This window comes from Rhinolophus ferrumequinum, chromosome 6, assembly GCF_004115265.2.
Source record: "Rhinolophus ferrumequinum isolate MPI-CBG mRhiFer1 chromosome 6, mRhiFer1_v1.p, whole genome shotgun sequence".
In the NCBI taxonomy this organism is placed as follows: domain Eukaryota; kingdom Metazoa; phylum Chordata; class Mammalia; order Chiroptera; family Rhinolophidae; genus Rhinolophus; species Rhinolophus ferrumequinum.
In genome coordinates, this window is record NC_046289.1 from 98,777,541 (window position 1) to 98,799,238 (window position 21,698).

The 21,698-nt window shown below is 50.6% G+C and overlaps 1 protein-coding gene across 4 annotated transcripts in view; it reads left to right on the top strand.

The window, feature by feature from the left end:
- Positions 1 to 21,698, top strand: part of PML (PML nuclear body scaffold) — a 35,432-nt gene that overhangs the window by 12,062 nt on the left and 1,672 nt on the right. For 2 of the 4 annotated variants that reach the window (XM_033107688.1, XM_033107689.1), the window contains exons 3-8: positions 4,778 to 5,358; positions 6,800 to 6,870; positions 11,996 to 12,133; positions 12,535 to 12,793; positions 13,687 to 13,856; positions 20,716 to 20,866. In XM_033107688.1, the coding sequence (XP_032963579.1) occupies positions 4,778 to 5,358; positions 6,800 to 6,870; positions 11,996 to 12,133; positions 12,535 to 12,793; positions 13,687 to 13,856; positions 20,716 to 20,866 (1,370 nt within the window). Of the gene's footprint in view, positions 1 to 4,777; positions 5,359 to 6,799; positions 6,871 to 11,995; positions 12,134 to 12,534; positions 12,794 to 13,686; positions 13,857 to 14,484; positions 15,636 to 20,715; positions 20,867 to 21,698 lie in introns of those variants that run through there. The other 2 variants (XM_033107687.1, XM_033107690.1) reach the window with 2 other exon arrangements.

The following is a 21,698-nucleotide window of genomic DNA, read 5'->3' on the forward strand; positions in this document are numbered from 1 at the left end:
TCCACGTTTCTTTTCATTTGCTTTGTTGGGATAGAATTAAGCTAAGCTATTTTCTTCTCTTAATTCTGGTATAATCTAGCCACTTTGCTGGCTTATTTCTTACTAATTTTGTGGTGTTTAGTTTTATTCATTTGACTGCTCCAGGAGCTAAGAACTGTCATTTGGCTTTCCAGAGCTACTCCTGTCTCTGCCTGTGTTGTCTGGGTTCTTGTCATGAAGCTCCTTGTGGGCAGGTGTCTGCCTCACCTCTGCCTCCTCCAAAATGCCAAGCACACAGTAGGTGTTCAGTGAGTGTCCCCTGAATGAGAGTGGAGGTATCCTAGGAGAAGGAGGTCGTTCCTGGTCCTGGGGCAGCCCCTTAATGGGTCACCCCAATTCAGGGTCTACACCTCAGTCTTATCAGAAAGCATGGGTTCAGAATGGTACACCTGAAACCTATGTAGCTTTACTAACCATTATCACCCCAATAAACTTTAATTAAAAAAAGAAAAAGAAAACTATCATGGGTAAAATTAGGAGAGCTTGTCTCCATCTAGTGGTCAGTGTATTACACTAATACTACTGTTATTCTAAAATCAAAATACTGTTGTGCATTTTATTTTCTTAATTGTAGTGAAAATGACTCTAACCAAGATACTACTGTTACTTTCTAAGGATATCTATCAAGCTTGAAAAGTAAATAATCAGATACAAGGTACATAATTTTAAGTAAATGCATTGAAATATATGGCTTGAACATATTGTCCAAAATTCATGAAACAATTTTCTGCTATAAATAAGTAAGTAGATAAGTAAATACATAAATGATTTTTTTAAAAGGAAGAAAGCTTGGGGCTTTTGGACCCATGGGGTCTGATTCAGGTCAACCAACTCACAAAGACCTAATGCCAATTGTCCACTTCCATCCAAATGGGAAGCAGCGACCACTTTCCCTAGAGAGACCCCATTTGAGGCGGAGGGGCCTAGAAATAGCAGAGATGTGGTCGACCCAGAACATCTTGCTCTCTCTCTAGCCAGGCTGCCAAGGTGTGCCACTTCCAAGCTTGGAGCACTCTTCCTAAGCAAAGGAAGCCAACTTTCCCATGCAACCAAAGCAGGGAAAATGATTACTGGCTCTAGTACTCCTCCTTTATTTCTATACCCTTTATAGTTGCCCACATTTATTAGTAGTCTGTTCTTTAATTTAAAAAATGGGTAATATAGTCTTTCCCTGAAAAATAAGACATAGCCGGACCATCAGCTCTAATGCGTCTTTTGGAGCAAAAATTAATATAAGAACCGGTATTATTATATTATATTATATTATATTATATTATATTATATTATATTATATTATATTCCCAGTCTTATATTATAGTAAAATAAGACTGGGTCTTATATTAATTTTTGCTCCAAAAGACCATTAGAGCTGATGGTCCGGCTCGGTCTTATTTTCGGAGAAACACGGTATATGCACAAGGTTCAAACATGAAAGCAATCTAAAAGGCATACAGTGAAATGTCTCCCACCTCTGCCCTGCCCCATCCATAACTACTTTTATTAATTTATGTGTCTTTTGGAGATTTCTTTATTCAAATATAACCAAATGTGAATATAGTCTTATTTTCTCCATTCTTACACGAAAGGTAGCATCCTATAGCGCATAGACTATACACCATAATAATACAGATGTTGAATGCTCATTGCTAATCACTGTTCTAACCTTTTCTTTATATAAAAGCTCATTTAATCCTCCTAATAATCCTATTATTATCCTCATTTTGCCATGGAGATTTTTCTATATAAAGAGCTTCCTTAATTTTTTACAGCTGCATAGTAAGTATTCCACTGTATGGGTTCATCATAATTTATGTAACTCATTACCTAGTGATGGACACTTAGGTAGTGTCTATTCTTTGCTATTATGGGCTGTGTTGGACTGTACAGATGTCATTTCCTACATGTGGAGATAGAGCTGCAGAATAGCTACCTAGAAGGGGGATTGCCATGTCAAAGGATAAATAAATACATTTGAGATTTTGATGGATATTGCCTAATTGCCCTCTGTAACATTATTACTTCTTTTCATAATTGCTTAGCAATTCTTACTAATAGTGACATTGGTGAGCACTAATATTTCATTCAATTAGAATAATCATAGTCGTTAAGGACGTTTATATAGGACTTCTCTGATTTGATCCTCTACAGCACTCCCACATGTGGTGGGCATTGTCCCAGTTTTGCAGATAAGAAAACTGAGTTGCAAATAGGTTAAGGTGACCTGCCAAGGACACAGAACTGAGGTCAGATCCACATGTGCCAGGCTCTTTTCTCTGCTCCAGCTGCCACTTAATCTCAGTCATTGGTGCCGTCTCTGGGTGACGGATCTCTCTGTTACTTAGATCAAGATGGACTGAGGCTGGAGGAGCTGAGCACACGCCCCAGTGACAAACCCCAGTCCCTTTTCCCACTCTCTGGGCTCTCCAGGAAGCCTCTGCTAGCCCGGAATAAGTCTCCTGTGTTTGATCAGGAGGACCAAGCCCTGAGACTACATTCTTGGGTAGCTTGGGAAGGTTAAGAGCCGGCCAACCTGAGGACCAGTGCCTCGTGCCATGATTTCGGAGTCAGGCTGGCTATCAGGCTGTCTGTTGGCAGGTCCAAGACAAGCTGATCTCAGTAACTGAGGCCAAAATGGCCCCAGCTAAGAGCCTTTCTCCCAGCCTAGCTGCTGAAAAGGGGAAATTACAACAGTATTTCTGGGGAAGTAACTAATAATAATTCTTTTTCTGGTGGTGTTTGAAGAGGCACATTGCAACGGTTAAGAGCATGGACTCTGAGCCAGATTGTCTGGCTTTTTATATTAGTTGCCTATTGTTGCTGTAACAAATTACCACAAATTTAGGGGCTTAAAACAATATAAGTTTATTATTGTGTAGCTCTGGAGATCAGAAGTCTGAAGTGGGTCTCATTGAGCTAAAATCAAGATGTCAGCAGGGCTGTCTTCCTTCTAACGGCTCTTGGAGAGAACTGATTTTCTTGCTTTTTCCAGCTTCTAGAGACTGCCTGCATTCCTTGGTTCACGACCCCTTTCCATCTTCCAAGCCAACAGGATCGTGTCACTCTGATCTCTGCTTCCATCATCATATCCCCCTTCTCTCACTCTCCTGCCTCCCCCTTTCCTTTCTAAGGACTCTTGTGATCACGTTGGGTCCACCAAGATAATCCAGCATGATCTCTCCATTTCAGGATCCTTAATGTATTCACTCCTGCAAAGCCCTTCCTGCCATGTAAGCTAGCATATTCGCAGGTTCCGGGAATTAGTACATGGATGGGGCGGAGGAGGAGGGGCTCGTTCTTCTGCCTACTAGTTTGCATCTGGACTCTTACCACTTCCTAATTGTGTGACCTTGGACAAGTTATTGTACCTCTTGTTCAGTTTCCTCATTCTTAAAATGGGCATAATGATAGTTCTTACCCCATAGGATTTTAGGATTACATGAGTTAGTATTTGTCAGATGTTTATGATAGTGTCTGACACATAGTAAGTGCTATGGAATTGTCTGAAATAAATGAAATAAATAAAAATATATACAGTCTTTGGCCTAGCAATACTATTTTTTGTAATCCATTTTGTAGAAACAAAATTATATGTATCCATGCATTAGAATGCATAAAACATTGTCCATATTTGCCATAAAGGGAGGAAGGAAGGAAGAAAGAAAAAATTCACAAATAGGAAATCACTATCATGTCCATTATCAGGAGAATGACAGTTGTGGTCCATCTGAACTATAATGAGCTATTAAAGAAGATACATTAGATCTATACTTAATAGACCTAGAGCAACATCTAGAATGAAAGTTATATTAGAGGAGGAAGTTACCAAGTAATGGTATAGCATGATCTCATTTTTTTAAGTACAAGCATCAACGCCTCAATATTGCTGTAGATATTTGAGCCAATTATTTAACCTCTGAATGTCTCAGTTTCTTTATCTGTGAAATGAGGATGACAGTCATTCTCTCCTAACGGGCTCTGAGGATGAAATGGAATGAAATGTATTAGGTTGGTGCAAAAATAATTGCGGTTTTTGCGATTATTTTTAACCTATTAAACCATGATTACTTTTGCACCAACCTAATATCAAGTCCTTAGAATCCTCCAAGCAGCTTCATAATCTGGGTATTTGTGTAAGGTGGTTTGTGTGGCGAGAGGATGCTCAGCTGGTTACTTCGGATGTGGGGAAAGGAAATCCAGATGTGGTGGGAAGAGAGGATTAACTTTAAAAAAATACATCGTTGCATTGTTTCACGAATGGAGGCTAGCTATTGTTACTTTAGTATCTTTTTTTAAAGATCAACTCTTTATTTATTTTTTTAAATTTTTTTATTGGGGAACAGTGTGTTTCTCCAGGGCCCATCAGCTCCAAGTCGTTGTCCTTCAATCTAATTGTGGAGGGCGCAGCTCAGCTCCAAGTCCAGTCGCCGTTTTAAATCTTTAGTTGCAGGGGGCGCAGCCCACCATCCCATGTGAATCCAAGCAGCAACCTTGTCCTTTAGAGCTCCTGCTCTAACCAACTGAGCCATCCGGCGGGCCCCTAGTAACTTTTTTTATATTCTAATGTTTTATTAGTAGTTTGGATACTATCACCCTAACCACAAACACTGAATTGAGAAAAGCACGAACCTAGAAATATACCATGATTCAAAGCTTTGTAATTTTATAAGAGGAATTTAATAAAAATTTAAAAGGAAAAAAGCAGGAGAGCCGTTAATCAGGCCTACCCGTGTGTCCGCAGCATCTACTGCCGAGGCTGCTCCAAGCCACTGTGCTGCACATGCGCTCTTCTGGATAGTGGCCACAGCGACCTCAAGTGCGGCATCAGCGTGGAGATCCAGCAGCGGCAGGAGGAGCTGGACAGCATGACGCAGGCGCTGCAGGAGCAGGACCGCGCCTTCGGTGCGGTGCAGGCGCAGATGAACTCCACCGTCAGCCGGCTGGCGCGCATGCGTACTGAAACGGAGGAGCTGATCCGCGCGCGTGTGCGCCAGATAGTAGAGCACGTACGGGCACAGGAGAGCTTGCTCATGGAGGCAGTGAACGAGCGGTACCAACGCGACTACGGCGACATTGCGGGCCAGATGGGCCACCTGGAGGCTGTGCTGCAGCGCATCCGCACGGGCAGTGCTCTGGTGCAAAGGATGAAGCGCTATGCCTCGGACCAGGAGGTGCTCGAGATGCACACCTTCCTGCGGGAGGCGCTCAGCCGCCTGAACCAGGAGAAGCCCCAGGACCTGCAGGCTGCCGTGCGCACCGACGGCTTCGACGAATTCAAGGAGTGCCTGCAGGACCTCATCTCTTGTATCACCCAGAGGACAGGTGAGCATCCAAACCACCCTCATGGCCGGGCTGTTTACTGTTTAGGGGCTTGTGCATTGCCGCTGCCCTCTGGGGAAGACAGGGCAAGAAAGATCATCTCCATGTGACAAAAGGAAACGGGGTTTTTCACTGTCTCTTGAGTTTGCCTTGACTGAAGCTGCAGCCACCCAGAGGGGACATGCTTTACTCATTTACAAAACCCTGTGGATTAGCTGTGATCTTTTGACACTTGTGGAAATTAAGAAACTACAACGCTGAGAACCAGACCCCATATCATTTTAGTCCCAGGGGAACCAGCCACTCCAGGACGTCCTCTTAAGCCACTTGCGTCCAGCAACAGAGAAGTGCGCTGGACCATGAGGTTGGGGCCGAAGCAGGCTGAGAATACCCCCTGTGGTGGTGGGGTGCTTACGCAGAAGCACACTATGCTCAGTGGAGGCGACCCTTTGCCCCCCGGGATGGCCTGCCATCTGGGCCAACTGCCAACTTTTGTGAGCCCTGGGCACTTGAGAAGTGGGAGATGGCAGACCAGTTCCTCATCTCAAGTTGTCCAGTCCAACTGGGAGGCAAGATGGGGGCACATCACATAGTTGGGGAATGATACAGTGCTTGGCGCTGCAGTCCACATTCAGGAGTTGTAGCAGCTCTACAGAGCTGGATATGCCAGGGGCTTCCAAGAGACAAGGGGGTGGGGGTGCACAAGAGGGCCTCCGTGGTGAGAGGCTTCAATGGGTTTCTGATGAAAGCTCTAGGCTAGAATCTGAGCTCTGGACGGCTGGCGTGAAGACGCGGAGGGAGGCAAGAATCTGAAGGTCCCGGGCAGGTGCCAGTGATAAAGGGCCCGCTCCCTCCTGCCCTTGGAGCCGATGGACGTGGGCTCACAGACGCATAGTCCTAGAGTGGGTGTGGACTTGTGCCTTCTCCAGCTGGGCAGTGAATGTTACCCATATGCAGGAAATGACCCCAAAGAGTTTAAACAGCCTGCCTGGGCTGTGGCAAAGAAAGGAATTACGTATTTTATTCTAAAGCACAAGATTTAGATTAGATTGAATGAAAACGAGGCTGTGGGTGAGAAGTGTATCGAGGGGCTCTCCGTCTGTGGAGAAGTCAGTGAGCAGTACGCCTTTAGCACTGTCACACTTTGCTTTGGTGTTGGCCTAGAGATGGAGAGAGGTGCCCTTGGGGTTTGGAGCCAAAGGCAAGCACTCTAATGCCACCCCTTTCTCCCTTCTGACGAGGCTTATGCCCACTGCAGTCAGGGAGCTTTCCTTCCAACTGCCACCCTCTCCTTGGAGCTGCTCCAGTGCTGCGAGAGGCCCTGGAGAAGGGGTCTCCAGGAAAAGCAGCAAGGACATTCCTTCTTTCCCTCTGCCACTGTCCCAGGCCAGGATACCTCACCAAGGATGTCCCTGACCTGCCTATGTCCTACTTTGTTCTCCAGATGCAGCTCCACTGAGGAGAGCCAACCCAGAGGTTGCCAGCAGTCCCAGGGACCCTTCTGCCGTTGACCTGGTGAGAGGGGTTTGAGGCCTGCAGGTGATGTAGTATGGTCCAGCAGGTCAGGCAGGTTGGGAGTTACCCTGTGTCAGAAAGGAAACTGAGTCTTGCTGACCTCGGGTCTGCAGGTAATAGAAAAGGAAGAATGCCTGAGAATGGGATAGCAAATGGCTGGACTGGAGCTTTCAGTGGGAGGGAGTAAAGGAAGGTTTGTTTACTCTGGGTTCCTAAATGCTACAGTAGCTGTTGGTGGGTTCAGGAGCTGTTCGACCCAGAGGTGGACAGGAGGTGAAGGAGCTGGTCACTGGTAGGTGCCCCTGATGACCTCTCCCTTCTCTGCACTCCACCCCAGATATGTGGGCCTTTTCCTGGGGTCAACATGTCGACCTTCCCCTCCTTTCCCCCTACACATAGTTCTTGGAGAGGAACAGAGAATGGGGCCAGGAGTCAGACCGGGTTCTGTTGGTGTGATTTCAAGGCCAGCATATAGCTAACAACCATAGTTTCTCAGGAAGGTGCCCATATCACCTCTACTGTTGGCATTCCCTCTGCAGTGCCTCTGACCTGTGGCTGTTCAGCTTTCATGCACATACCGCCAGGGACAGGAAACTCGCTCATTCTTGAGGCAGCCATTCTCATCTCTGAACTGCTCTGACTTAGAGTGCTTCCTTGGGTAGAAATGCAATGGCACCCTAATGACTTGCCCTCTGTGCTGCTTGTATGCAAGGTTTCTCTCCATCGGGATCAGCTTCCTCAGTTCCCAGGCACCTGGTCTCCTTCCCATCCTGCTCATCCAGGTTTCTGGGCCCAGGACTGATCAGACCTCCATGGAAATCAGGTCTTCTGGTGGGGTGGTCAGGGTGGCAAGCCTTCCTAGCCTTGCTATGGCATAGCCTATAGAGAGAGATGGCTGAAGGCTGAGGCAATAGGAGAGGCTTCCTGGAGGAGGCAGGATTTAGGATCTGAGAGTTTTAGAGCTAGGAAAGAGCATAGAGTCTAACCCCCCCTTCTTTCAGAGGATGAAGCTAAAGCCCTGAGAGAGGGTGTGACTTAACCTGAGGCCATATGGTGAGCTAGGGGCCTAGGAACCAACACCGAACTGCTTTGGGTACCGCATCCCCATATACACTGCTTCAAAAGTTAAAAATAGTAATCATTTAATTTTTGAATAGGTAATCACACGGTTAGAAATAAAAACGTAGAAATGTCTCACTCCCACCTTGTCCCCCATCTGTCAGTTCTGATGCCCACGTGCCTATCCTTATTCTAATAATCCTTATATATCCTTACAGAATTTGTCTATGTAATTACAAGTAAATGTGATGAGAGATACTTGTTTTTTCCATTCTCTTTTTGTACAAAGGTAGCAGTATTGTGCCCCAGGCTTTTTAGCCAATGAAGTATTCCTTCCTGATACCTTTTTGCACCTGTGAGTGGGCCATTGAATGGATGTAGCTTGCTTTGTTTAGCCAGTTCTCTGTCAGTGCATATTTAGGTTGTTTTGCATTACAAACAGTGCTAGAATGAATAATGTCCCCAAAGATATCATTGAATAATCGTGAAAAGTGACCTGGGTCCGCAGATCTCAGCTGTCTCTCAGGTGCCAGTTGCTGGTTAGTGAACAGCGAGAGAACTCATACTGTCTGTGTCAGGTCCAGGCATTTTGCTGGGTCTGTCTTGAGGTGACCTGTCACTATCTACTGCTAAGCAACTTGAACTTGGAGCATCAGAAGAATGCTCTTTTTGCGGAGCCTCTTGCGGTCTTTAAATAACAGGCGTGGGGTGGGGTGGGCAACATGCAGGTGGGTGGAGTTGGGGAAAGAAGCGGGTAATACTGAGTGCAAAGGACAGGTGTGGCAGCTTGAGTGAGGCAGGCATGGTCTGGCTGTCGCAAAAGTCAGGACCATCAGCTGGCCCAAGAGACAGGCAGCTCTTGGACCCACGTCTCTGCCTTAGGAGGCGGGACCTGGCTTTCTAGTGCCAACACTCATCCCTCCTGAAACTGTTGGTTAACTTTCGTTGCGACCGTGTGCCTAGGTGGAGATGATGACACAACACGCCCACCCGCTTAGCTAGGACTGCTGGGATGGGGGCGAGGGGCTCTGGCATTTTCCCTCCTTTGTTTCTCATAGGCTCTTTTTGTAATGATGTGACAATACTTGAATGAAAAAAAATAAAAAACAAATGTAAAGCTATAAACAACTATAAATCAGTCATCACGAATTTTTTTTCCTCATGTGTCCCCTGCTTCATTAACATTGGAGGTGGGTATGAGGGAGGGCGGGTCAGAGGCAGAGAGGGGCCCTGCCTGGGGGGCGTTCACAGGCCATGGCCCACAGGGAAGTCTTTACATGCCAGCTGTCCACAGAGCCAGACATGAAAGGGCAGAGCACAGGGTCTTTTCAACTTTATAAAAACATATTTTAATGGTGATAAAATACACTAACATAAAATTTACCTGCAAGTGGCATTACTGGATCGTATATATTGTAGTTCTAGTTTTTTTTGAGGAACTGCCATTCAGTGTTCCACAGTGGCTGCACCATTCTACATTCCCACCAAGAGGGCACAGGGGTTCCAATTACTCCACATTCTCACCCACACTTTTTGTTTTATCGTAGGTGATTTAAGCTTTTTTGACTGCCACCCATTGTAAAAAATATATTTCACATCTAGCCTCTATACACACACACACCTCTAAGTAAAACAGCAGTTTTGAAAAGCAAATTAGACTTATTACATAGGATTACTGTAATACTTTGTGTTCTATGTAATATAAAAAAATGCAGGTCATGACCTACTTGATGGCTTTCGTGATCTGCTGAAGGGTCACAGAGTGTAATTTGAAAAACACCGGCATAGAGCACTCAGTGGAGATTGTGTACTTTCCTAGAGTCCAAGATCGTCCATTCTCTCCCCATCCCCGAGACAGACTCCATTCTCTGATCCAGAGACAACTCTCCTTCATTTTTGTGATGAAGTTGAGCAAAAGAAACCCGGGGATGACAGAGGAAAGAAGAAAGTCCGTTATAGCAGACCGAGTAAGAGCCCACAGGCCACATCAGCATGCTGATGCCAAAAAGAGCTCTGCCTGGTTCGAGGTCCTGTGGTGCTGGTGTCCCCCTCTGAGGGTGGCCTGACCACGTCCACTCCCCACAGGAGGAAAGCAGACCCCTGGCTTCCCAGTCAGCAATGCAGCTCCGCTCCATGAAGAGCCCGCCTGCTGTGTTGGACTGCCTGTCCTTCACTGTGTGGACAGACTGTAGGCTCCCGAGTGATGGTCACCCACTAAGAGCACATGGAATTAGACACCAAGGGGTGAGATTGAGGATAGGAGGGGCAGGGACCCGAGTCTGGGTCCCTTCAGAGGAGTCCTTCCCACGTCACTCACTCATTTTCAGCCAATGGTCCAGTAAGCTGCTGAGTTTCACACAGGAGCGAAGGGTGGTGGAGAGGGGTGTGAAGGAGACAGACTGAAGCAAAGTAAGCTTGGGCAGGCGCAGGAAGAGAACTTCCATTGCAAAAACACTGGGTTCAAACCCTGGTGCAGGCCCTTACTAGGCGTGTGACCTTAGGAAATCTCTGTGCCTCAGTTTCCTTCTCTGTAGAGTGGTGATAATTATAGGAGGGTACCTATCCCTTTTTTTAACTTTAATTTCTTTCTATTGTGATAAAATTTACACAAGAAAACTCACCATTTTGTTTTATTTATTTATTTATTGGGGAAGGGGAACAGGACTTTATTGGAGAACAGTGTGTACTTCCGGGACTTTTCCAAGTCAAGTTGTCCTTTCAGTCTTAGTTGTGGAGGGCGCAGCTCAGCTCCAGGTCCAGTTGCCGTTGCTAGTTGCAGGGGCCACAGCCCACCATCCCTTGCAGGAGTCGAACCGGCAACCTTGTGGTTGAGAGCCCGCGCTCCAACCAACTGAGCCATCTGGCACTGGCACATGTGGGAATCGAACCGGCAGCCTTCGGTGTTAGGAGCATGGAGCTCCAACCACCTGAGCCACCGGGCAGGCCTGAAAACTCAACCATTTTAAAGTGACGTTTAGTACACTCACAGTCTTGTACAACCATCCCCCCTATCTACTTCTAGAATATTTTCATAGCCCCAAAAGGAAACCCCATAGCCATGAGGCAGTCACTTCCCATTCCCTCCTCCCCTCCCCCCGCCCCAGGAACCACCAAGCTGCATCCAGCTGTTCTGGATATTTCACATAAATGGAAACATAATATGTATCCTTTAGTGGCTGGCTTCTTCCCATTTAGCATGATGTGTTCGAGGTTCATCCCATCCCGTGTGTATCAGAACTTCATTCCTTTTTATGGCTGCATAATACTCCCCCGTATGGCTACACTGCATTTTGTTTATCCACTCCTCCACTGTTTGGCCAGGTGAGTGGTGCTGCTGTGAACATTCCTGTGCAAGGTTTTGTCTGAACATCTGTTTTCTGTTCCTTTGGAGACATACCTAGGAGTAGAATTACTGGATCATATAAAAATTCCACGCCAACTTCCTTTTGTGCTGGATATTCGAAGCACTGAGCACTGTGCCTGACACAGAGCAGGAATAAAAACACTATTTATCATCATTATCAGGTGCTAAGTGCCAGGTGCTCTTGTAAACATTTTACTGGAGTAACACTTCATCTCCACTACCCTGTGAGGTGTAGATACTGTGGTCACTCTGTGTACAGAGGGGTACTGAGGCCGAGGAGTTTGAAATGATTTGTCTGAGGTGTGCAATGGCTGTTCTAACCCAGGCAGAGTCAAGGCAGAGTGAGGCTAGTTTCACCTCAGTGGAAAGGTGTCCTTCCTGTTACACCTCTGCTGCTGTAGAGCAGCTGGTTCCAGCAGCGGTGAGCACTTTGTCCCGGAGTAGCGTAGGCTAGATGTCCAGCATGCCTTGAGGAGTTGTTGGGCAGTGATCTCTGGATGCCAGCACATCAGGGTCACAAGGAGGTGAAGCCATGGAAGGTGTGGGGAGGACTCATGGTCCCCGGTGGGCTCTGGCTTTGGACCGGGCAGCCTGCACCTGTGGCTGCTTGAGCCCCTGGGTGTTGGACTGACCCCAGGCCTGGGTTCCCAGCCCTGGTCCTGCTGCCCAGTCATTTCTGACTCTCCTTTCCTGACTTTGCAGCCAGAGAGGGCACAGATGGCTCAGGCACAGCCAGTGGGGCTGGCTGAGTCCCAGCCTGTGGCCGTGGTCCAGTCGGTGCCTGGGACACACCCTATGCCGATGTACGCCTACTCCATCAAAGACCCCTCCCGCAGAGAGGTGAGTTCTCCCCAGCGCCCGCCTCCCCTCCCAAGGATCCAGATCCCACTAGGCTGTGAGAGAGAGAGCTGGGAGAAAATCCAGACCTTAGTCAGCTCCTGCTCTGTGCTCTTCCTTGCCCTTGGCTGCCCCATCAGGAGGTTCTCTGCTCTGAGCAGGAGCCACTCCCAGGGCCATCAGGCTGGCAGAGGCTGGTGGTCAGCAGGCAGGGCCAGTGTGCATGGCATCTTGGGAGGGCGTTCTGTGTGGAGCAAGGCGTGGTCTGCATGGTGGATAGCGGAGGGAACTGCAGGAGCATAGGGGGCATCCACAGGTCCCTGCCACCCGGGTCTGGGTCTCTGCCCACCACCCCAGGACCTATGGAGCACCCTGACCTGGCCCTGTAATTCCCCACTGCGCAGGAGTTCTCCAACACAGCCATATCACAAAAGAGGAAGTCCTGCCAAACCGACAGCCCCAGGAAGGTTATCAAGATGGAGTCTGAGGCGGAGAAGGAAGCCAGGTTGGCCCAGAGCTCCCCTGAGCAGCCCAGGCCCAGCACCTCCAAGGCAGTCTCGCCACCCCACCTGGACAAGCCCACCAGCCCAAAGACCCCTACCGTAGGAAATGAGGTCTTACTGCTCAACAGCAACCATACAACTGGCGACTCCGAGGAGGCAGGTAGGGAGGTAGGGGTCAGCAGGGGCTGAGGCCTCCATGCTGCCCTCCAGGGTCTCGGTGGGGCCCCTCGTCTGCATCCTGAACACACGCAGGGTGCCCAAAGCCAATAGCATTCTGTGTCTTTCTCTCAGCCACCACCAAATGGGGCAAGGAGAGCCCATGGTTTGCCTGGGGGATGAGAGTGGATGCAGTTTCTTTTACTATGTGCTTTGCTGGGTTCCAGTGTGGGGGGCATGAGGGGCTGGAGCCCACAGTTCCTTAGCTCCTGCCCCCAACACACGCTTACAGAACCCAGCGCCAGGCCTCTGCACAGCGTGGGTCTCCCCAAGAAACGCTTGTCTGGTGGGTGCCTAGCACGCTCCCAGACAAGACTTGGGTGAAGTCCTGGCAGTTCCCTAATTTTCTGCCCCAGGTCCTCATGTGTCCTAGATATCGTTTATGGACACTGCAGGCAGGGAGTTCTTGAGCATGAGGTCAACCCATAGAATTCTGGGATGTCCCAGACAGTCCAGCTTTGTTTCCGTTCTACGTCCTAGTCTGAGCCCTGTGCCTGCTCACACACAGCCCTAACTGCTATATGTTCCTTGCTCACAAGTGCTACTGGAACATCAGATGGTTTTGATTAAGTAGGCACTGCGTATCTTTGAACTTGAATATATCAGCTCACAGCGCTGGGAACTGGAATAAAGCAGCGTGCTTTTTCAGGAGTGCAAAAGGTTCCAAACCAGGTGGGCCTGTCAAGCCTCCTGTGCAGGGAGCAAATTGTGCATTTGGGGCCAACCAGTGGCTGGAGTGTTCAGACAGGGCGCAGCAGGCAGCGGTGGAACGCCTCTGTGGTGGGATAAACAGACCCACGTAGGCACACACGGTGACTGTTCACATTCCCCCAGCAGGGCACATGTCACCCACCCAGCCCACGGGCCTACAAGGAGTCCCAGGGGAGAACCGTGAGTCGGGGTGGCAGCAGGCATCCCCAGCAGGGCCGAATGCTGCCCCCCTACCCCTTTCCGAGGAGCGCGTTGTGGTCATCAGCAGCTCAGACGACTCCGATGCTGAAAACCAGGTGAGTGGCCCAGAAGTTCGCCCCCGGACTTCTTCCTGCCCCCACTTCACGTCCCAGGGGTCACAGCAGCAGCAGGGGACTCTCACACTTGCCTCGGGCCTGGGGAATTGTCCAGCGAGGCAGTAAGTCTTGAGTTGTCCTGAGGACAGTCTCCAAAGGCCAGCTTTGGGCATGGTACCCCCCACTCTCCCTCCAGACCAGGGCAGGGGCCTCCAGTAACCTCTGTTCTCTTCTGAAACGCTGGTAGAGTGCTTCCTTCTGGAGCCCTATCTCCTTTCGGGACTAGCCAATGCCTTTGCTGGGAGCGTCCTCATGCATTTTCTGTCCTTGAAGCCCTCAATAAGGAGGGTGGACAGCAGTGAGGACCATTGCAGGGGTGTGAGGGCCTGAGGCAGCACCGTACAGGGCCAGACAAGCGAGTTTTCACACCACGTAAGAGACAACTTTAAAGCCGTCCTATAATGGAACAGTGGCTTTGTGGGTTGTGACCCTTTTGTCCCGAGGTTTGCTAATGGGGGTTGGGTAGTACCCTGTCCAGGGGAAAGGGGGCTCTGAACAGAGTGCAAGGTTGGACTGGGTAGCCCCTGAGTCCCTTCCAGCCCTCAGTCTGAGGTTCTGTGTTGGAAAGCACGTGGAGCCCACGAAGACCGATGTGCCACACTCCCCGCCAGCCCACTCCCTGCTGAGAGCTCCAGGAGCGTCCCACCCCAGCCGGGCCTCCCATCTGCCCCGTGGCACATGCCAACCCCCGTCTCGGCCTCCCCACCGTCCCGCCGAGGAGGCTGTCATCCCCGATGCTGAGTCTACCAGCCAGCCTGCGGGACACCAGGAGCACGATGCCATCCATCGTGGGGCCAGCTGCCTGTCTCGGCGAGCACAAAGAGCCATCCACCTTCGCCATGTCTTCCGCTTGCCGCTCAAAATGCATTGTGCCCCCAGGTGGACTTGTCCTTCTCCTGCTACCATCCCTGCCATCACAGGGCCTCCCAACCATCCTGCCAACCCCCAGGAGTGTCCTTCCCACCTCCAAAGGGCCAGTGACCAACCCCACCGGGCACGAAGGGCAAGTCGGTCCCGCGGCCTCTCCCTCCGAGGATCCCGCCATATAGCGCAGTGGCTCAACAACTTCATCACTATTCCTCTGTCCTCTGTGGCTCCCCAGCTTAATGCCTCTGTTAGGGGGTACAGGGCAGGAGGCAGAGTTCTCCAGACTCTTGGGGCAGGAGTCTTCCCCCAGGATTCTGACAGAACCCCCTTGGAGAATCCCCAGATCCAGGTCCCACTGGAAGTCCTACCACTCCGCCCTCCAGAGAATGCCCTCACCAGCCCAGACCCCACTCGTACAAGCCTCTGAGGACCCCATGTGCCTCTCTCTACAGCTGTTGGCCTCCATTCTCTTGTAACCTTGTGGCCAACACCCATTCCCTGCTTCAGCCTCCTCCCTCCCACTGCCCAGCCCAGCCCACACACACCTACAGGCCCTGCACACAGTAGGTATTCATACATCTCCGTCAAGGAGGGAACCAAGGAAGGAATGGCTGCTTGGACTCTGGGCAGAGAGACCAGTCCTCTTCAGTCAAGAGGGCAGACAGATTCAGGCCACCACTCCTCGCATGCCTGGGCCTCTGCCCAAGAAAAGGAAGCTTCTGTCACCCTTGGCACCCCAGCCCCCTGCCCTGCCCTTTCCACTGGGCCTCTGCCAGGGTCTAAGCACATGAGAACAGTGTCAATTCCAGGACCTGGCAGATGTGGCTGCTCAATAAATATGTGTTGAAAGATCACCTTGCAAACCCTTCTTCCATGACCAACAGATTCCCTGCCGTACTTAGCTCTTCCCTGCAGTGGCTTTTGTCTTCTCCCTGCACTGGAGCTTGGTTCTGTGGGGTTGCTATGTCCCTCTTTCTCCCACATCTGAATGTTTGGTAAGAGTGGGGTCAAGGACCTCTGCCCGCAGCCCTCCCACAGCTGCACTCAGATGCCCCGTAGAGACTTCAAACTCATCTCTTCCTCTCAGCGAATTACACCATCTGCCCAGTTACACAAGCTGAGACCCCGGGGCCACACAGGACACGCCCCCCCTTTCTATTATTCCTCTCAGCCAGTCCATGTTTGAGTCTTGTCTTTCCATGTTCTACATTCCTCTGAAATCTGGACACTTCTTTCCATCCATAACCTTGAAAAAATTATAACAAAACAGCATGGGTGGAGGTGAAGCCTGGGAAGGCAAGAGAGGAAAGGACTGGGTGCCATTGGTCTCCCCAGACTTCTGGAAGTCAATTGGAGGAGCTGACACCAGCCACGTTTGGGTGGTAGGGGTGTCAGTCTAGTCCTCCGCTGTCAGCCAGGAGCTAGGTGATGCCTGAGATTAATCAGGGAAGGAGGGAGAAGCACACGCCTTACAGGTTACAAAGAATTAAACATTTAGAAGCAGCTGCTCACCTTTGAGACCAGGTCTGGAGGTGTGGAGAGCCAGAGGACCACTGCTTTTGTGTAGGCTTTCTTCAGCCACACAGTTTTTAAATTAACCATTATAGGAGTCCCATACTTTTGAAAAAAACTTTAGCAGAAAACAAATTAGGTCCCCCTGCTATATTTCTCACCCACCTTCTGTGCCCCTTCCAGACCCCTGGTGCTCGTAGAGTGTTTGCAGCACCTTGGAGGGGGCAGGGCGATACTGGCTGGGTGCTCCAGGCTCCTGCGGCTCCCGCATTCCCATGTCCCCCTTTCAGTGGCCTTTATCCGACCTTCCAGTGTGTGACAGTTGTAGAATACTGGCCTGCTAAGATACTGAATTTTCCAAGCGTACCAGTGCCTGTGCTGCAGCTGTGTCAGTTGCTGTGTCTGGGAGCTGCGCTGCAGGCCCGATGGGCTCGGAGAGAGGCTGTGGGCAGGAGGGGCACTCTGAAAGAGCCCTGGACCTGCTGGGCATGGCAGAGGGGCCGCAGTCGGGTGGCGGGGCAAGACCCAGGCCTGATGATGGAGACCTGGGGAGAGGACGCTGATTAAAAATAAGGGTAGTCAGCAGTGCCTCTGCCCTCGGCCCTGTGTTAGCAGCCAAGCCAGAGGAAGATAGGTGTTGTTACCACCTGTGACATGACTGGTCCCGGGGGGCTGAGCCAAGGGGACAGCCCCTGGCAGAAGTGGCAGTGGTGACCTGCAGGGGAAGGGATAGTGATGCTGCTGAGTGCACATCAGGTACAAAAAGGTGCTCAGCTGAGGAGAGGGGAGCTGTGTCCCCTGACGGGCGGCCACAGGCTAGCTAACGGGATGGTCCAGTTCATAGGTACATGTGACGTACCTCAGGGGCCTTTCAGACTTTGCAAGAACTGGGGTTTTATTTCTGCAGAAACTAGCAATGCATGTGTCTTGCCAAACTAATCCCAGCTGTTGCTTAAAGCTTGGGTGCTGAGAGAGTCTAGTACTCTTGACAAGCAATGTCATATTCAGATACTTAGGTAGGTATCTTCAGGTGACTGGGTGCTGTGTATCACAGGGTTTGGCTCCTGTCTGGCTGATGACCAAACAGGAACTAAATCCGTAATTAGGACAGTTCTCAACCCTGCCTGACACTGATCACTTGAGGTTTTACCAGCGACAGGCTTCCTAGGCCCCACCCCAGAGATCCGAATCAGTCTGGGGTGCAGGCTGGGCATCAAGAGTTTTTCAAGCTACTAATGCAGAATCAAAGGACAGACCCTGAGAGAAGTGGGATTCCGTTGCAGATCTGAATCAGATGTGTATGTATCAGCCTTGAATGGAGGTGAGACGTACCTCCTGGGATACGGACCCAGCAGGGGAGAGAAGAGCTGGATCTTCCCAGATAAACCTAGACTTTTGGAAGGTGATTAAGATGTCAACCCAGCTGTTTCCTAGCCGCAACCTTGGGATGGCCTTTAGACCTGCTGGCTTGAGTTGGTATGTGGTTGACCTGCTAAACTGTGTGCGATGAAAATTAGGGAAATACAGCTTATGAACCAGATTGCATGTGTATCCTGAAAAAAAAAACCCGGATTCCTCATGGCTCAGTCTAAGAAACACAGTCCATTAGCCAAGTATAATAAGGAAATGCCAGTATTTGCTTGTATCTTTCAAAGACTATTAAAAGGGATCCAATACGCAACTCACAGCAGCACTTCTTACATTCCTCTCCTGCTTTCCTTCAGCTCTCATCATCTTCCTCTCGCTGGGTCCTCAGCGTGTCTGCACTGTTCACTTCCTGTCCTCACACATGGACTCGCATCTCTCCTCACTGCATCCCTTCCTGTCTTTTCCCTGCCAAACAAACCTTAGCCTTTTGCAAGGAAAGGCCCTTTCCTGGCGTCTGGGGTTCTGGTCTCCACCACTGTCCCAGTCTCTGCTCCCCCACCCACTCAGTTACCCTGACGTGGGGCTGTGGGGATGAAACAGGAGCGTTTCCTTAGTGAGCTGGGGTGGAAAGATGTTTTGTGCCAAAGCCTTTATGGGTTGATGGCCCTTCTGTTAAACGTGGGTCCTTAGAGAAGTCTCTTTTAAATGTACCAGTACATCCCAGGGAGGGGGAATTGAGTTTACAGCTGGCTAGAGTTTAGTGGAAGGTGTTCCAGTGAGACCAGCCCCACAGGGAAGCCATACTTTATGCAAGTCCCCCAGGGCAGGGGGAATCTGGGAGGACGGGGAGTCGGGGTGGAAGATCCAGCTTCCCTCCATTGACAAGTTCAGCAGACAAGGGTCCGCTTTTATTAAGGGAGTCAGCAGGGCCTTCAGTAAGTTCAGGACAGAGGACAGTTCCAAGACTATAAAAGAGAAAATGACCCCAGGAAGCTCGGATGGGCATCATAAACGACCTGAGTATAAAGATGGGGAGCTGGCCCATCTGCCGCTCTTCAGGGAGTTTAACCTTTGGAAGAGAATACTCGAAGAGAAGAGTCTGGCTCTAAGGCCTGAAGAGACTCGGCAGAAGGAAGGAGACAGGTGGAGCCCCCAGGGCCACTGCAAGGACTTTTGCAATGATGTTTGTAGGACAAAGAAGAAGGAAGACTAGAAAGCCCAGGGCGCCATGTCGGTGGGTAGCAGAGAGGATTCAGCTACTGGTGAGAGGGAGCTGAGGCCCAGGGGAGGATACAGCAAGAGAAGTCCAGCTTCCCACCAGCCCAGGTGCGAGAGCATCACTGTGTTGAGAACAGAATAGGCTCTGGAAATCGGGAGAGAGAAAGGCACTGGATTCTCCCATGGGGAAGAAGGCCCGGCCTCCGGTGCACCAGCCAGCAACTTAAGGAGATGCTGTAGAAGACTCCTTACAAGGGTGGGATGGAAGCCGGTAAGCAAGACATGCAAACTCAGCCTTTGACATACCGCTGATTCAAGGGTACTGAGATGCAAAGCATTTGCCAAAGTCTCTTACTAGGGCCTTCTGTCTAAAGTCCCAGAACTCACAGGCTTCTCTAAGTCAAACCAGTTCTGGATGGATTCCTCGAGAATATCTGTTTCTATCAATGACTGGGAGGAAGTTGGGGGGCCCAGGGTAGGGCTAGAGGTGCAAATAAAGTAAAAATCAGCCACTGCTAGGAAAATCCAGCACGTAGTACCTATGGTTGTTAGTAATTTCACTCTTGGCTGAAGTTTTGTTCAAACAAATGTTTCACCTGGATAGTGGGAGGGCCTAGGAGAATATGCTAATTATCTCCCAGGCCAGGGACATTACTCAGAGGCCAGGGCTCATGGAGGCCTCAGATGGCTCCAGGTGAGGCCGCTCCATCAGCCAGCCAGAAGCAGTCCATAGAAGGAAAGCCTGAGCCTGCTCTGGACTATGTCTCAGCGGTGCCCCCAGCCAGCCCTGGGACGCTGGCCACATCCCTTCCTCCAGGTCACTGGCTAGTGTCCACAGGTGGCACTCACAGGAGGTTCTGAGCAGGCCATCAAAGTCTGAACGTCTGGATTTGGCAGCTGTGCAGACGACGAGCAAATCCTTATTGTGAGAGGCTGCGTCAACCTCTGTAGTCCCAGTCCCTTGGAAGCCGGAGCCCTTTCCCTACCCTGAGGGCTTTCAAACTGTTCTTGCCTTGGTGCTGGAGAAAACGGCCTCGGGCGCTCAGCCTGCAGGAGCCCAGGCCTCAGGCTTCCCTAAGCAGCATGCAGGGTCTCCAGGCTCTGAGTTTTATTCCTCCCCTGTTCTCCCAGGCTCTGTGTCCACCTAGATGTGGCACCCTAGGGGCCGAGCAGTCCTCCACCTCCCCTTTGTGTAGGACACTGGGACCTCGGCTAGCTTTGGGGACAAGAAAAGCCAGGCTCCTGGCCCCTTCCAGAGAAACAGCTGGGGTTCAAGATGAGGCTCTTTCCTCCAGTCCCCAGTTCATGATGTTTCTTCGGAGTCTTCTCAGAGATGAAGTGAGGAACAGACACCTCGGGCCCTATCCACCATAGCACTGGGCCCTCCCCCAACCTCCACACCCAGCGCTACTCACCCCTGCACATGCTCGCTCACATGTTCACCCTTTCACACATACGTGTGTCAACACAGGTTCACAGCCCCTCGTGCACACCCAGATCACACACACACACTTGTCACATGATTTCATCCTCACCCCTCTTCACTCACTAGCGTGTGTGCCTGTTGACATGCACGGCCCACACATGGGCACACGCACATCCATGTCTTTTCATGCACACATTCTCTCATGCACGTGTGCTCACCTAGACACACTTCCCTTCCCCGATGACATGCCCTCCAGGTGTGCATGCAGAGGTCTCGGCCACAGCAGTTTGCTCTGTTCCTACACACTCACTTTCACGCACACACCGGCTCATGGGCACACACTCCTATTACCAGTATGTTCCCTCTTGCCCTTTGGACCCCTGACCTGTTGGTTTTTCTGTGTTGCAGTCCTTCCGAGAGCTGGATGACAGCAGCGGCGAGTCCAGTGACCTTCAGCTGGAGGGCTCCAGCTCCCTCAGGGTCCTGGATGACAGCTTTGCCAGCCCCCAAGCAGAAGACAGGCCCTTGGTTTTCTTTGACCTCAAGATTGACAATGAAAGTGGGTGCTCTAGTGGCTATTCCCAACCCTTTCTAGCTTAGTCTCTAAGTCCCCAAGTTAAGTGCAGGCAGAGCCATCTGCAAGGCCCAGAGGAGCCCTGAGCTCTGGCCAGTGACTACAGCCAGAGAGGGGGCAGAGCGCTGTGTCACCCCGGGACTCCCAGGTATACCCGTTGGTTGTTTGAATGACAGCTGCCTCGACCAGTGCCTGAAAGCGTGAGGCAAGCACCTCTAGGAGTTCACCTCTGGTGAGGGCTTCTCTTAGACGGAGAGCCTTGGGAAGACACCTCTAAAAGAAACAGTGTGGGAAGTCACTGCTAGGAGACCGGCAACCCAAGCCAGGCCTTGGGCTGTGACTGCACATTTCTGAGTACAGAGCCCAGTCTACAGGGGACTTCACAGGGAGCACAACAGAGCTGAGGTCACAGAGAGATAGGACCTCTTCTCCCAGAAACCCCTCAACTCCCACAGTGCTTGCCGGGGGTCCTTCCCCGTGGCACAGACTCAGCCCAGAGCAAGCCCAGCCAGCCAGAAGCAGCAGATGTTGCCACAGGACAGGGAACTCACTCGCAGACCTCACAGGAGGCTCTGGGCCACACTGAGTGCAGTAGATTGGCAGGTGTACTGTCTGTCCCAGGGTTCCCACTGGCTGGGAGCCTTAGCTCAGTGACTGATGGGATTGGAGGCCAGGGGCAGGGAGTGGGGGGCCAGGGAGAAACAAAACAGACAGGACGGACCTGCATGTAAAGGGTTTGGTGAGCCCTGGGCCAGGTGGCAGAGGAGTGGGGAGCTGGACTCCTTTGCAGGTAAGCAAGGGGCGTTGGAGGTCCAGC